We start from the raw sequence: 14,788 nt of genomic DNA on the forward strand, positions 1-14,788 counted from the left end.
GTCAGTTAAAGAAAACCCAGTAAAAAGAATAAACAAATCAACTTAATATGTCTTGTGATGAACAACACATCAAACATTAAACGGAAACAAACAAACAAACATACATACATATATGTCTCTAAAATTGAACAAGTCCTTGCCATTTCCAACTTTTATTTTATTTAATAGTAGCATATAACTGTAATTTTATTGTCTTTAAGACTTTATTGTCTCATTCCTTTCTTTCTCCGGAAAAATTAACAAATAATAATAAATAATTCGTAGCTAGAACCAGGGACAGTCTTTTATCTCTTTCTTTGTTACAAGGCACGAGATAAACCTTTGGTTGAACTTCCATCAAGCTCAGAATGCTCGTTGTTTTACTTCCATCATACATAGCTAGGTTCTTCATTGTGACAAAAATACCATCACAATATCATCTTTATTTAATAGAACAACTAATGTATTATTAATTCTATTACTAATACATCATAACATTTGTTACACAACTGAAGGCTGGAAAGAGCCCCTCCATGGTGCATGGCACTCAAGTGAGGTGGTAAGTACATGGAACTTATTACTGATCAACACTGAATACTAACCAAAAACACACATAAAAACCTAATAAAACAACACCACATATAGATAAAAGCTAAGAATAATATTGAAGTGACGATCAACTGCTGCGCTGCTGAGTAATTTATTTATTTCTTCTTTTTTTTTTCTTGGTGGGTGATTAATTTATTTTGCATGAGGCCGAACACGAACTTCTAAGGCAGCTTTTGAAGCTGGGGATATTGAATGGTATGTTGTGTTCTGCCATTTAGAAGCTTTCTCTAGCTTGAATTTGGTCACAATGTTGTGAAGGAAAACCAGCATCGCCAGCCTCGCATACTCCCTTCCGGGACACATTCGAGGTCCTCCTCCGAAAGGTGTGAATGTGTACGACGGAGGCCCGCTTCCTTCGAATCTCGAAGGATCGAACTCTTCTGGATTCGGGAAATATTCTGGATTCTTGTGCGTTGAATGCATTGACCAGAGTGCCTAAAACAAAATTAAGATACTTTAAACCCATTATTTTAAAATTTCAATATATATATACACACACACATAGTTTAGTATTGTTATTATAAATGTGGACCTTACTATTTGGATAGAATCGGTCTAGATAAAATTGTCTTTTTTTTTGTCATTTCAATTATTGATGTTAGGATAAGAATGTCATTTAACATTTTATTTACCAACAATACCCTCTATATTCCCAAGTCAAAATTTCATTCTCTCTATTTCTTGTTAAATTTAAATTTTAGTCTCTCACCTAAGTTAATAAATTTTTAAAATCTCAAGAGTCATAATGGCTTTAAATACAAATTATTCTACTTTGCTTGAATTAATTGACGCACGAGATCATTAAAGACATCAAATAACAAAAATATCAGTAATGAAACCCGTCCAGTAATTCAAACAACCCCCAATTTCTTATGGGACTGCATCTGCTACATGATGCAGCAGCGGGCTGCATCTAACATGCAACCCGCTGCTACAACAGTCCGCCCGATGTTGCATCTAAGCAGCGGATTGCATCTAACATGCAGTCCGCTGCGCATCTTAGATGCAGCATCGAGCTGCATCTAACATGCAGTCCGCCCACATTGGGCAGACTTCAACACAGATGATTGTCATTATTTATTTTTATAACTAATTTTTTTTTGCTTTGTCATTATTCATTTTCATAATTAATTTTTTTTGCTTTGAAAATGTGCAACTTTAATATGTTGGGCAGTAGTTTTAGGCGGGAGTTTTAGACGAATGAAGAGTTAGAATTTTTATAAGGTTAAAATTGTCTTTCTATTTTGTTTAATATAATTAAAATATTATAAAATAATATAAAACAAGCATTAAATATTTTTCTATCCGGATAGATTCTATCCAAATAAATTTATCGTACAAATGTATAGTCAATTCAATGTCACTGTCAAATACGAAATAGGTGCCTTAGTTTTGGGAGGCATATGATTAAGTGATTAATACTGATTATATTATATGACAAATAATTACCTTCCATCCCTTGGGAATGGTATAACCAGCGAAGGTAAAGTCGTTGGTGACCTCTCTAAAGGTTTCCTGAGTAGACGATGACAGCCTTAATGATTCGCGCGCCACGTTCCATGAGAATCTCATCTTCTCTATATCTTCCCACGTCAGTGGCTCTTCCGACGCTTTGCTTTTCGCAATCTTTATTTGCTCTGTAATTAATTAATCCCCCCCCCCCCCCCCCCACCACACACACACACACACAAATATTAGTGATATTGTAAACATGGACATTTTTATTTTGAGTGTTGGCCATATTAACATACAAGAAAACACAAAACTACCCAAATCCACCGCTCCCTCATCATATTAGTTTCCTTTTCTATATATTGCAAATAAAATTTTAAAAAAAATAAAGTTTTCACCTTTGTAGACGGCATCATAGACATGGGGAAGCTCAGCAAGAAAGTACAAGAGCATGGCCACAGCCGCACCGGGGGAATCGTAACTAGCGAGCAGCATCCCGGCCATGCTATTCGTCACCACCGTCTCGATTACCCTCTCGTCGATTCCTAATTTATCCGACGCCAGGAGCATCAGGGACAGCAAATCTTGCCCGCCAGAATCCTCCTTCCCCGACGAGAGCTCTACGCGTCTCTCCCTAACGATGTCCAGAAGCTCCTTCCGCATTTTCTTCCCCCCTCTGATGGCGCCGTTGTAAGCCGTCCCAGGAAAATCCACTGGCACGGCGAGCATGCCGGAGGCGACGAGGTTGAAAGGCTCCACTAGGGTTTTTATCCGTTTCGGATCGTCGATGTTCATTAACAACCGGCATCCCAATTCTAAAGTGTATTTCTTCAGGAGGGGAACAACTTTGAGGTCTTTGTTGGGAACCCACTCGTCGTCTATATGTTCACGGGCCGTGGAGTCCATTATCGGGATGTATTGCCGGAGAGCTTCCGGCTTGAGAATGTCCTGCAAGAAGGTGCGCTGCAGAATGGTCACATCTTTAATGACGTCGCCGACGGAGGAAGGGAAGAGGATCGCCTTTATCATGGAGCGAGGCAACCACGAGGTAAACAGCTTGTTCTCGTTGGAGAAGAAGAACTTTTTGGCTGCCGGGCCGCAGAAGACGGCCATGTTTTCGCCGAACAAGGAGGTCTGGAAGACCTCCGACGAGGGGAACTTGGCGAGCTTCTTCTTTATGAATTTCTCGGGGCCGGAAATGGCGAAGTCAGCGTGGTCGCCGACTAGTGGCCACCCAGTTGAACCAGGTGGAAGCTTATAATTGGATCTTCCATTGTTGTTGCTCTTCCGAAGCAGAAAGATGAAGAAGAATGAAGCGAAGAGGACGCCGAGGTAGAGAGAAATGGTGAAGAAATCCATTAATTTTAGTTGAGAGTTGCTGTGAGTGTTTTCAAGAGGCTCAGCGATCGAATGGACATATATAAAGATAGAGAGTGCTTGCTTGCAGCAGCTATCGTCAGCAATTAAACTATATATATATATATATATATAAATAAATTATGACTCTCCTTTCACGTATTAGTATCGTATAAGAATTATCTTGTATGCCACGTAATAATTAATAAAAAAAAATCTCATTAGATAAATTAATAATAATAATTATCTGATATATTACTAACATAATTAATATAAATATTTTATCAAATATTATGGTACTTAAATGAAATAATTAAATCTAATATACTATTTTTATTATTATAGATAAGGAATTTGATCATTTCTTTACCCAACACAAAAAAACAATTACAGTCATATTTTATATCCATCATTTAAGTTTAGATTAAGGGAAAGAAACTAGATTCTAGTGTTTTCATTTTTGACTGGCAATTCGATTTGCGGCTTATCTTTTTATGAATCTAAGTACGCATTTAATTATTAAATTATGTAAATTACATAAGTTTTATGATTTCCAGTGTGTTTTCCGTTTAAAGTGATTAATTTCTATATTTGTGTAAAATAATTTGTATGTAAAAGAATGAAAGAAAGACTCAATGTCAACTTAATATGAAAGTGGCCCATTCTATTTACCCGGTAAAAAGAATAAACAAATCGACTTAATATGTCTTGTGATGAACAACACATCAAACATTAAAGGGAAACTAACAAACAAACATACATATTGGATTCAACTTTTATTTTATTTAATATATAGTAGCATAAAACTGTAATTTTATTTCAATTTTTAACAGTGATTACTCTCCTATTAATAAAAACCATTAACTATTGATGTAGTTTGCAGAGTTAGCCTAGTTGGCTGCCACCTCAATTTAATATATATATATATATATATATTTGAATTAAAAAACATAAATTAAAATTTTATAACTATAAGATAAAATATAAATATTATATATATTAATTAATTATGTATAATAGTGAGAGACAATTGAATTAAATTGATATACAAAAGATGATCAACCTCACTAAGAAAAATCACTACAAAAAAAAATAGTTTTTTTTGCGACAATTTTAAAAATTGTCACAAAACATGATATTTTTAGTGGTTTAAAAACCCTGCAAATTACTTTTTTTGTAACGATTTTTTAACATTTTGCAGTGATTTTAAAAAATAGTTGAAAATTTTAATAATTTTAAATTTTAAAATTAAATTTTACGACGATTATCAATAAATTGTCATTAAATTTAGAAAATAATTTAATAATTAAAAAATAAAATAAAATTAACATTTATGACAATTTTTGAAAAATTATTATAAAATTTTAAAAATAATAATAATTAAAATATTAAATTAAATTAACATTTGCAACGATTTAGAAGAATCGTCGTAAAATTTATTAATTTAATAAATTTTGAGGTAATTTTTAAAAAATTGTCACAAAATTTAAAAAATAATTTAATAACTAAAAACTCATTTTAATAATTTAATAATTTTTGAAGAATTTTTACAAAAATATTTGTAAATAAAAAGAAAGACTCATTTTTAAACAAAAATAGTGTTTTAGCCACGAAGAAACAAGATATTCTTAAAATAAAAGGAATTAAACAAGAAACTTGTACATCAAAATAAAGAGAGAAAATTTTGCATAACAAAATATTTTAACTAAAAATAATTAAAATGCCCTTGATATCTTGGACTCAGAAAATAAAAATAAAAAAAATCTTGAAATATTCAAATAGCAATAAATCTCATAAATTTAAATAAAACTTAGTAACCTATTTTGTTAATTTTTTTTTTCTTTTCATATGCAATACAAGTCATACAACCCCCCCGCGATAAAAAAGTACATATAATGAGGTTGACTGTACTGCCTAATTAATATATGAATTAACCATTTCCCCATACCAATTCACTAAAGAGGTTGACCATACCACATAATTTGTAACGGCCCGCCTCCAGGAGCCCCTGCTAGCATAGAGGATCCGTAAGAGGGTCATTATTTGAGTGATATAGAACAATAACACAAACTAAAAACTCAAACACTATCCTTATTAAAACATATATTTTAAATCACATAGCATCTCATAGTTGTTCTTACATAAACATTCATACCGTGAGCCCACCTGGCTTACATAATATATATCCCTCTCAAAATTATAAAACGTTACTCTAACACAAGCACAATGACACCTAGGACCTAGTCTCGAGAGGACTCTACACTTACTATCATGACCCAACGATCTGAACCCAACTCTGTCAAACGCACATGCGATCTCAAGATACTCTTACCTGGAATGATGGAAAACAAATGGTGAGTTGCAAGACTCAACAAGTTCATGAAAAAAAGATTGTAGGTTAAAGACAAAACTATTCCCATAACATCCCATGCAAGTCATATCAATGCAACACCATACCATGCCATGTCCAATACCTGCCTTAACTCTAAATGTATAGCCATAAAGTAAACTGCACATAAACGGTCCTTGGGGCCCACATCAAACACACATTGGTGCCTAAGTCTAGCATACAAACCTATTAGCAGCTAATACCATATCCCTTACATGTCCCTTCCTGTCATTCACAACATAATCTGTTCTCATGAGCCTCACCCCAAGGTCTTATTGTTGTCGTGGGTCTCACCCCAAGGTCTTTCTGTGTGCCACTTCCACGGCATACGATTCGTGGTGAGCGCCACCCATCACCCATACTCATCCATTAAAATCGCATATTCTCACCATGCAATGCAACAAATAGGAAATGCAATGACTTTCGTAGCATAAACGTGATGACAAGGCCCCCATAAACCAAGCATCAGGCCATGCTACGTGCCACATAGGAATGTACGCATGCGATATGCTCTAAATGCACCGACTCACATAGAAAACCCAAATTGGCTCTTAGACCAACCGAGTCATGCAAATGCTCATACATCCCATCACACACAAAGCATGTCCCACCAGTTAATGCAACACAGTCCCTATGCAGCACACACATCATGATATGCACAAACCAAGGCGGGAATCTAGCAGTACCAGTTCTTCTGGCCCGTCTAACGCTTATCGTAACAGCCGATGACTAGCGCCCATACATCCAGCCATCAACTGCCATGACCCACGATTAACAGTTAGTTGCTTTGAACCCCATACCCTTAGACACCCATAGACGACATTAAACTTAGTCACTTAAACTTATCATTTCACACACTTAATCCATGACAACATAGACTCCATTATGACATTCACATTCTCATCTCTTCTTATACATAGGAAACCATCTCCACATTCATAATAAATTATTAACATAACCCATAATCTTAATCACATCCATTTTCTAAGAATTTAGCCCCAACGGGTTCGGCATCATTTCCAAGGGAAGCGGAGCGATACAAGGCTCCGTGACAGTCGAAATGAATGACACCAAGACATCACTGTTTCGCTCATTCCATTAACAATAAACTCATTAATAAAATATAAGTCATAGAGTGATTACCACGCGGATTATTATTATTAATGCGTGTAACTGAGTCACGGTGAGGGAGGGAATAAAATATGAAAAATAATAGAGACTCTGCAGGAAATGAAGAACATAAGGGAAAGGTTAGGAGTTTGCCTTTATTTGGCCAATTCTTGCCCTTTTCGCACTCCCGCTATGAAGTAAAACTTTTTGTTACGATTAATAGAATCATGGTTTAAATTAATTAAATATGACCGCGTAATTCGCATAATATAACCGTGAAAAACCTATAACTCAAGTATATATAGCATTTCTAACAATTTTATCCACTTACCGAGCTATTTTAAACGCAGAATAATACTCAAAATCTCTTATTTTTCTCCAATTTCTTCCTCTTCGTCGAGCTGCCCGTGCTTCCTTTTCTTCCTCTATTTTTCTCCTTGCTTCCAACACCAAAATGGCCTCAAAATTGCCAAATTTGGCTTAAAAACGAAGCAAAATCGAAGCTGCTTGCTAGCCAAGGCGCATGGGTGGCCTACAGCATGCCACGTGGCGCGTCCCTTGCCAGCTGTGCGAGCACCCCTTTCTCCCTCGAAACGTCATCGTTTCGAGGTCCCTTTGCTGATAAAAATCAGCATTTTCTATCCCAACGCGCAAGGCCCCAGCTTGATCCCGCGTCCCTCGCGCGCGACAGCCCGCGCCACACGTGACCTTCAACCATAATGGGCACACGGTTTCTTTTAACGTGATCCGCGACCCTTTCTCGAAAATTGCAGCAGCAATCTAAAACTTTCAGAAATTGACACTCTTGCCCCACTTCACAGTTACCCCTTATTTCACTTTCACCCCATAATTTTTAGAAATTCATTTAATTTATTTTACTATTTCATTGTTTTTCATAAATGTCCCTAAATAAAATAACTAGTTATCCTAATTGTCTATTTCCTCAAAACAATATAAACTATTATTTTTTCTTAAATTTTTAAATATTTCATAATGACTTCAAATATCCTAATTAATAATTACTAATTATCTTCAAAATCTTGAGATGTTACATAATTAATATATGAACTAGACACTTAACCATACCAATTGACTAAAAGAAAGATATTTTCAAAATGATAAGAGACTACCTGTGTGGCCAGATGAGTACTCAAGAGTCAAAACATACAGCTAAGCAACTCCAAAGAAGGGGACATGCACTGAGGCCAACTCATGCCAAAACTCCGAAGTGCACTATCATAACAAATACCAGGTTATTGTTTAGTTGAAGAAAATAAGGTTTCTTTATCAGAAATTTTTTTATAAAAAGTAAAAAAAAAAAAAAAAAAAAAAAAACTAGAAAATGAGTTTAAATAAGAACATTTTCTAAATAAAAAACCAAGAAAAAATCAATTTTAAGTCTTTCAAACTTATATTAACCATTAGAAGATTTCTTTAAAATATTTTTCACTATTTTCTTCTCATAAATTAAGGTCATTGATCGATATGAAGTGAATGTACTGTCACCCTTATTCCACATCCCCTTATTATTAACACTCACTTGTACCTATTGAACATTAATTATATTTAGTTTTTTATCTCCATGATCGTCTGGTAATAGATATTCATCAAATACTTATATATATTTATTTAATTTAAATTTAAAATATATTATTCAATTTTATCCCAAATTTTCAATCAAAAATTAAAAAATCTCTAAAAGTTAGGGGTTAGAAAGCTCGAAACTCAGCTTAGTTAGGACTGGTTTAATTAAACTTAAATCCAATAAAATTCTTAACAAGACAAGCTTAAACTTTATGATCTCAAGTTGGCAGCTCTAGTGACATTTAGGGGTGTGCATTCGGTTATAACCGAATCGAACCGCCCGATTTAGCTAACCGAACCGAACCGATCTTAAGCAAATAACCAAACCGAACTACTATACTAACCGAAGTAACCAAAACCGAACTAACCGATTTTAAATTTAAACTAATCGAACCAAAAATCGAACCGAAAATCTACCCAAAAACTAACTACCATATGGCCGAACATATAGGAGAAATGCATGGAGTTGGACACAAAATAAGATTAAATGAACATGATAAGAGAAACAAAAACAAGAAAAAACGGTAGCTCAAGACAAGATTGTACCGATGGCCGACGAAGAAGCACAAATCTGGAGATGAAACTAACCTCAAGCAGCGAGGAAGAAGAATAGCAGTTAGCTGTTCGATCTAGAGATGAACGCCAAGCAGCAGATCTGGAGTGAGCGTTAGGAACATAGGGTTTCGAGGTGAGGCGGCCTCTCAGTTGGGAGTCCGAATTCAGATGCAAAGGTCAGCGTCGGCAACTCGAAGGGAGACAAAGGGCCGAAGACAAAAGGTCAACCAGTCAGCCCTCCGTCTCCGACTCTTCGACCTCTCTGACCTTTCCTTCTTCGTCTCTCCGACCTTCGTCTTCGTCTCCGAGGGATAGTGGAGGTGACGGCAACCGTGGATGGTGGTGGGGGGTGACCGACAGAAAAGAAGAAGGAGATTTCTCTCCTGTAAGGGCGGGGCACGGCTGAAATAAAAGAAGAAGAGTGAACTAACCGAGGGGGTGGTTTTGGGGGGCTGCACTAGGTGGGTTTGCTGGCGGGCGCCGGGGGAGGGTTTGATTTTTTCGGTTAATTCAAGTGAAATAACCGAACTGATAAAATTAACTGAATTTTTTTGTTAAAATTAATCGAACCGATAAACAATCTTTTAATAACCGAACCGAACTGACCAGTTCGGTCGGTTCGATTCGATTAATTCGGTCTAACCAAACTAATGCACACCCCTGATGACATTTGTGACAGCCTCAAAGAATTTCTACCTGAAACCATTTGGGAGAAGCCTCTAGCTAGGAATTGTAATGTAAAGTCCCAAAGACGATGAAACCCAAAGCAATTAAGTTTTTAAGTGGGTCAGTTAAAGAAAACCCAGTAAAAAGAATAAACAAATCAACTTAATATGTCTTGTGATGAACAACACATCAAACATTAAACGGAAACAAACAAACAAACATACATACATATATTACAATATAATTACTAAAAATATTTTATCAGATATTATGGTGTTTATCTGATGAAATTAATTCAATAGATAATCAAAAGATTTAATAATATAATTAATTACTTATAATTCTATTTGGTTTAGAAGATGTGAAAGATAAGTCATAAAGAGTCTTGATGAAAGACTATTTTATTATTATAAATAAAAAATTTAGTTCTCTTTTTACCCAATATAGAAAAATAATTAAAGTCATATTTTATATCCATCATTATGATTGAGGTTAAAGTCATAAGAAATCAGTACGTGTTTAATTATTGAATTATGTGAATTACATTAATTTTATGATTTATGAGTATAATGTTTAATTATGTATTATTAATTGTACATATAATATTATACCTTACATGTGATCTGAGAGCTTACAGTTTTTGAAAGTCGTGTATTTTCTGTTTAAAGTCATTAATTTATGTATTTGCATAAAATAATTTGTATGTAAAAGAAAGACTTATGTGGATCAATATTGCAAGGATTAATGGGTTTTAAAACATTTTCTAAACCAAAACATACATCAGAGCAGTAGAAAGCGGAAGTGAAAACAATCATTACAAGAATCGGTATAAATCATCCATAAGCATCAAAAGATAAAATCATGTCATAAGGGGTTTATCGATATACCTCAACGAAGAATGCTGGTGCCCGTTGTCTAATGAGGTGCTCCTTCTCCTTGCTATCCAAATGAACTCCCACAAGTAAACTGCAATATCAGGTGACCACCTCGCCTTCTCACGTGTGGAGGACCTAATCAGTCTAAGCTTGAGACGTCTTCGGAACCCTCCAACGAAGTCATGCTAGGACCTTTTCGAAAGAAGTGACCCAAACTCTACCGTGGAATTCCCTCTTGGTTGCACCTTCTCTAAGGAGGAACCTTTATAGCAATTAACATAGAAAAGAGAAGAAATCCTTGTGACATATGAGGGGAGAAAACTCTTTTGGAAAAATATGGGAGATCCTTGTGGTAAAGAAGAAATCCTAGCAGCAAAGGCTAAGTAGGAGAAGGAGCAAAAATCCATGCGGCAAAGGCCAAAAAGAAGAGGTACCCTTGTGGTAAAGGCCATGAAGGGAGAAGAAATCCTTGCAATAGAACATGGGAGGAAAAGAGTTTCGGTAAAACAAAAGAAAATCCTTGCGGTAGAGAGAAGTTACTTGAAGTTTTGTTGTGGTAGAGAGATTCTTTCTAGGGAATAGAATAACATCACCAAGGGTAGATGCACAAGGAGTGACCAAGGTAAAAAAGAATGGAATTTATAGGAGTTCTTTCCAAAAGACCAATAAACGACGCGAAAATCATCCCGTGGGTAAAAATCGATCTCGCGATAGAATGGGGGGCAATTATTGTACCACTTACAGAAAAATAGTAAAGAAAAAAAGAGAATTTTTTAAAACAAAAAAAGATCTCTAAAAAGAACCTTACGGTAGAGGTAGCCTTGTGGCAAGGGGGACCTTGGGGCATTGGCATTAGTCTTGGGATAGAAGGATCATTGCGGCAAGGGTGTAATCTCAGCACGAATTGGTCTTGAAGTAGCATGTCTTGCAAGTGTGTGCCTTACGGTAGTATGGGTGTAGCAACTGGGTAATCCTTCTGGCAAAGAGGTTCACAAGGCCAAAGACTCTAGCGACAGTGTGTCACTAACAGTAATGTGATGATGTTCGCTTTATGAATTATCTTAACAAAAGCCTTGCATGGCCAAGATGTTTGTGGCCATATAATCATTGCGGTAGTGTGCCTTGCGTCAAGGGTGTAATCTCGTCACGAATTGGTCTTGAAGCAGGGTGTCTTGCGGCAACTTGCCTTGTGGCGGTATGGTTGTAGCATCTAAGTAATCCTTCTAGTAAAGAGGTTCACAAGGCCAAAGACTCTCGTGGTAGTGTGTTATTAGCAGTAGTATGATGATGTTCACTTTGGGAATTATCTTGATAAAAGCCTTACATGGCCAAGATGCATGCGACCATATAATCCTTGTAGGAGTGTGATTCTTATGGCATAATGGGTCTTATCGCAAGAGACTTAAAATAACATCATCTTTGCGACAACATCCTTGAGGCAACATCATCCTTGCGACAACATTCTTGTGGTGACAAAAACATCCTTGTGGCAACCAAGTCTTTACGGCAACCTCATTGGGGCAACAAGATCCTTATGGCACTCTCATTCTTTCGATACTTTGATTTTTGCAGCACTCACATCCTTGAGGTAGTTTTATTCTTGTGGCAGCTTTGTTCCTCTATACAATTATGGTACACTTAGCATCCCATGCCATTCCAACAACATAAATTCTCTTTTAGCAGTATCATTTCGCTTGAACATCAAGCTTAGGTACCCGTAACTGCTAGTTCCATATTATAAAATCTAATTGTTGTAGTTTTTGCAACACCAATTAACAATATAGCGACTTAGTCTTTAGATTTTGAAATGAGATAGGGCTGAAGAAGATGTTAAACAATCCTTAAATAAGCTACACATTCATTTAAAAAAAAGATAAAATAAAAAAAAAATCAGTAACATCCCAATGTGTAGAAAATTTGTTGGGAGAATTCAATATATAAGCACTTGAAAAGGTGGTGGAGAAAATATATACATCTTTTGTTGGCTTTTTATTCTCACTTTCACTCTCATTCTCTCTCACTTTAAGCCTTGGTAGTCGTGCAACATTAGAAGAAAGAAAATTAATTCTTTCTTCTCTTTGTTTTGGCAAATTAATTCTTTCTTCTCTTTGTTTTGGCAAGGAGCTATTATCATATAATGTATATATATTTTTTCTTGGATTATATAGGATAAAGGAAGTTCGCAGGAGTGATTATGCTACACGAGAATCTCCGAAGAGATCGTTGTATCTTAAGAGGAGAATGTCGTAATATCCGGTGCAAGAGGTGGCATTTCTACTCTTAGGAAAGCACGTCAACACGCCCCGATCTACAATCAAACTACCTCTAACTCTACTTTCAATTTTTTTAATGTTGTAATTATTTAAGGTCTTATTTGATTGACAACAAATGTTGGACGATATATCTACTTTAATGAATATTTATTTTTTCTAACATGTTGTTAGGTCTTACCAAGTAATGAAGCACCCCTTACATCATTCTGTTTGTTATTTGTTATGCTTTGGTCAGGCCCGGCCCTGAACCGAGGCGATCAGTGCCATTGCCTTGGGCCCATTATTCAGGGGGGCTAAAATTTTTTTAGGAAATATTATATTATATTATTATAATTATTAATTAATTTAATATTTAAAAAAAAAAACCTTGAATGCCCAGCAATGTTGGGCGAACTTCAAGTCTCCTGAAGGTCAGCACTTCAAATCTTCCGGCCTTTGGCGAACTTCAAGTCCGCTTAGTGCTTTGGGCCCTCTTGAATAATATATTGAAGTTTAAGTCTGCGGCCCAAAGCACTTCTAAATTTTAATATATTGAAATTTGAATCGAGATAATTTATTTGGGTTGAATGTCAAATTTTTAGTTAATTTGGACAGATTAGATCTTGGTTGAAAAATAAGAGTGAATTAATCACTAAGTTTAAATATATATATATGGGGGCCTAATTTTTACTTTTGCCGTGAGCCCTAAAAAATTTAAGAACGACATTGGCTCTGGTTCTTCTAAGTCTGTATACATTTTGTACCTAATACAAAATGAAGATCTTTCACTTGATGCACCTGCTCACCCTCTCAAAGCTCCATTGATTCCTTAAAAGGAGATTTTTGTTTTCTTTGGTGGTTCAATGGATGCATTTGCTATTAAAGTGCTAAGAGAAGTGTGTAATTACATCCACAGAAAAACCCTATTGGCTGTGTAAAATGATAGAGCTATCTACTTCAAGTTGCTATCCTCTACATCACCTTCAAACAGGTGCAAATAATGTTCAAGTTCCATTCGGGGTGTGTGCTCCTTTGTCTTTTTCTTTTTTTTATTGAAATAGATGATTGACGAGATAAAATGCACTTTGTGAATCCAATCAATTTGAGCAGAACCCCCACTGATATTCTTGTCACTGAAGACTTTCGTGACATATTGTCTTTGATTATAATACCAGCATCCTCTCTATCTAATTTCTTGTGACTATGGCCATTACTCTTGGTCTAAAAAACTTCATATGAAACCCACAATTATGCAATGGAATAACTTGCATGAAATTGCCTGATTGTTCCTATCTAACTATAGCAGGCATAGACTAAGAGATCAATCAAATTTACTCAAATCTACATTAAATTTACTATAATAATTGGTTTTGTTGAACTGACCATATGTTGTAAGTATATTGGAATAAATAAACACTGGCAAAGTTGTAACTAAATGATAGGAAGGTTTATTGCTCTCTAATGGGGTCCAAGGTTTTATTAGAGGGCAGTGCCGATCATCATCATGGCTTGGATTTGGATCATGATATTCTCCCTCTGTCCAATTGTTAACAGCTCGTGAGTTTGTTTAAAAGTGCTAAATAAAGCCAACATTCAAACTTACAAGCGTTTAAAGCTCTCAACAAAAAACAGAGGTATTCAAAGTGCCGAAATGCTAATGCATTGAATTTGTAGGATCCATTTCTTGTTCTTCACCTGTTTCATTGTATTTACTACTTTCAAAGGCATTGTAAGTCATTAATTATTTGCTTTCCAAATTAGCCCAATAGGGCCTGGATTGGGCTTGAAAATATTAGGTTAAGTTCGCAACTATTAAGGAAATAAAACTAAAGGGCTGTTTGACTAAGCTTAGAGCCTATTTGGGTAGGCTTAATTTTGGTCAAACTTGAGCTTTTAAGTTCTTTGCCAGCTTTCAACTTTTTGCTATAAAACTTTGAAGTGTTTAACAACCATACAAAAGT

General features: G+C 35.5%; 1 protein-coding gene across 1 annotated transcript; it reads right to left on the bottom strand.

Moving 5' to 3' along the window:
- Positions 1-420: 420 nt before the first annotated feature.
- On the bottom strand, positions 421-3,444 carry LOC127808882 (beta-amyrin 6-beta-monooxygenase-like). The gene is made up of 3 exons (XM_052347576.1): positions 2,439-3,444; positions 2,038-2,225; positions 421-1,023 (listed from the first exon to the last, which is right to left on the bottom strand). The coding sequence occupies exons 1-3, from the start codon at positions 3,397-3,399 to the stop codon at positions 721-723; spliced, it is 1,452 nt and encodes a 483-aa protein (XP_052203536.1). The 5' UTR covers positions 3,400-3,444; the 3' UTR covers positions 421-720.
- Between the last annotated feature and the right edge of the window lie 11,344 nt (positions 3,445-14,788).

Source organism: Diospyros lotus, chromosome 8, assembly GCF_014633365.1.
Source record: "Diospyros lotus cultivar Yz01 chromosome 8, ASM1463336v1, whole genome shotgun sequence".
NCBI classification, from domain to species: Eukaryota; Viridiplantae; Streptophyta; class Magnoliopsida; order Ericales; family Ebenaceae; genus Diospyros; species Diospyros lotus.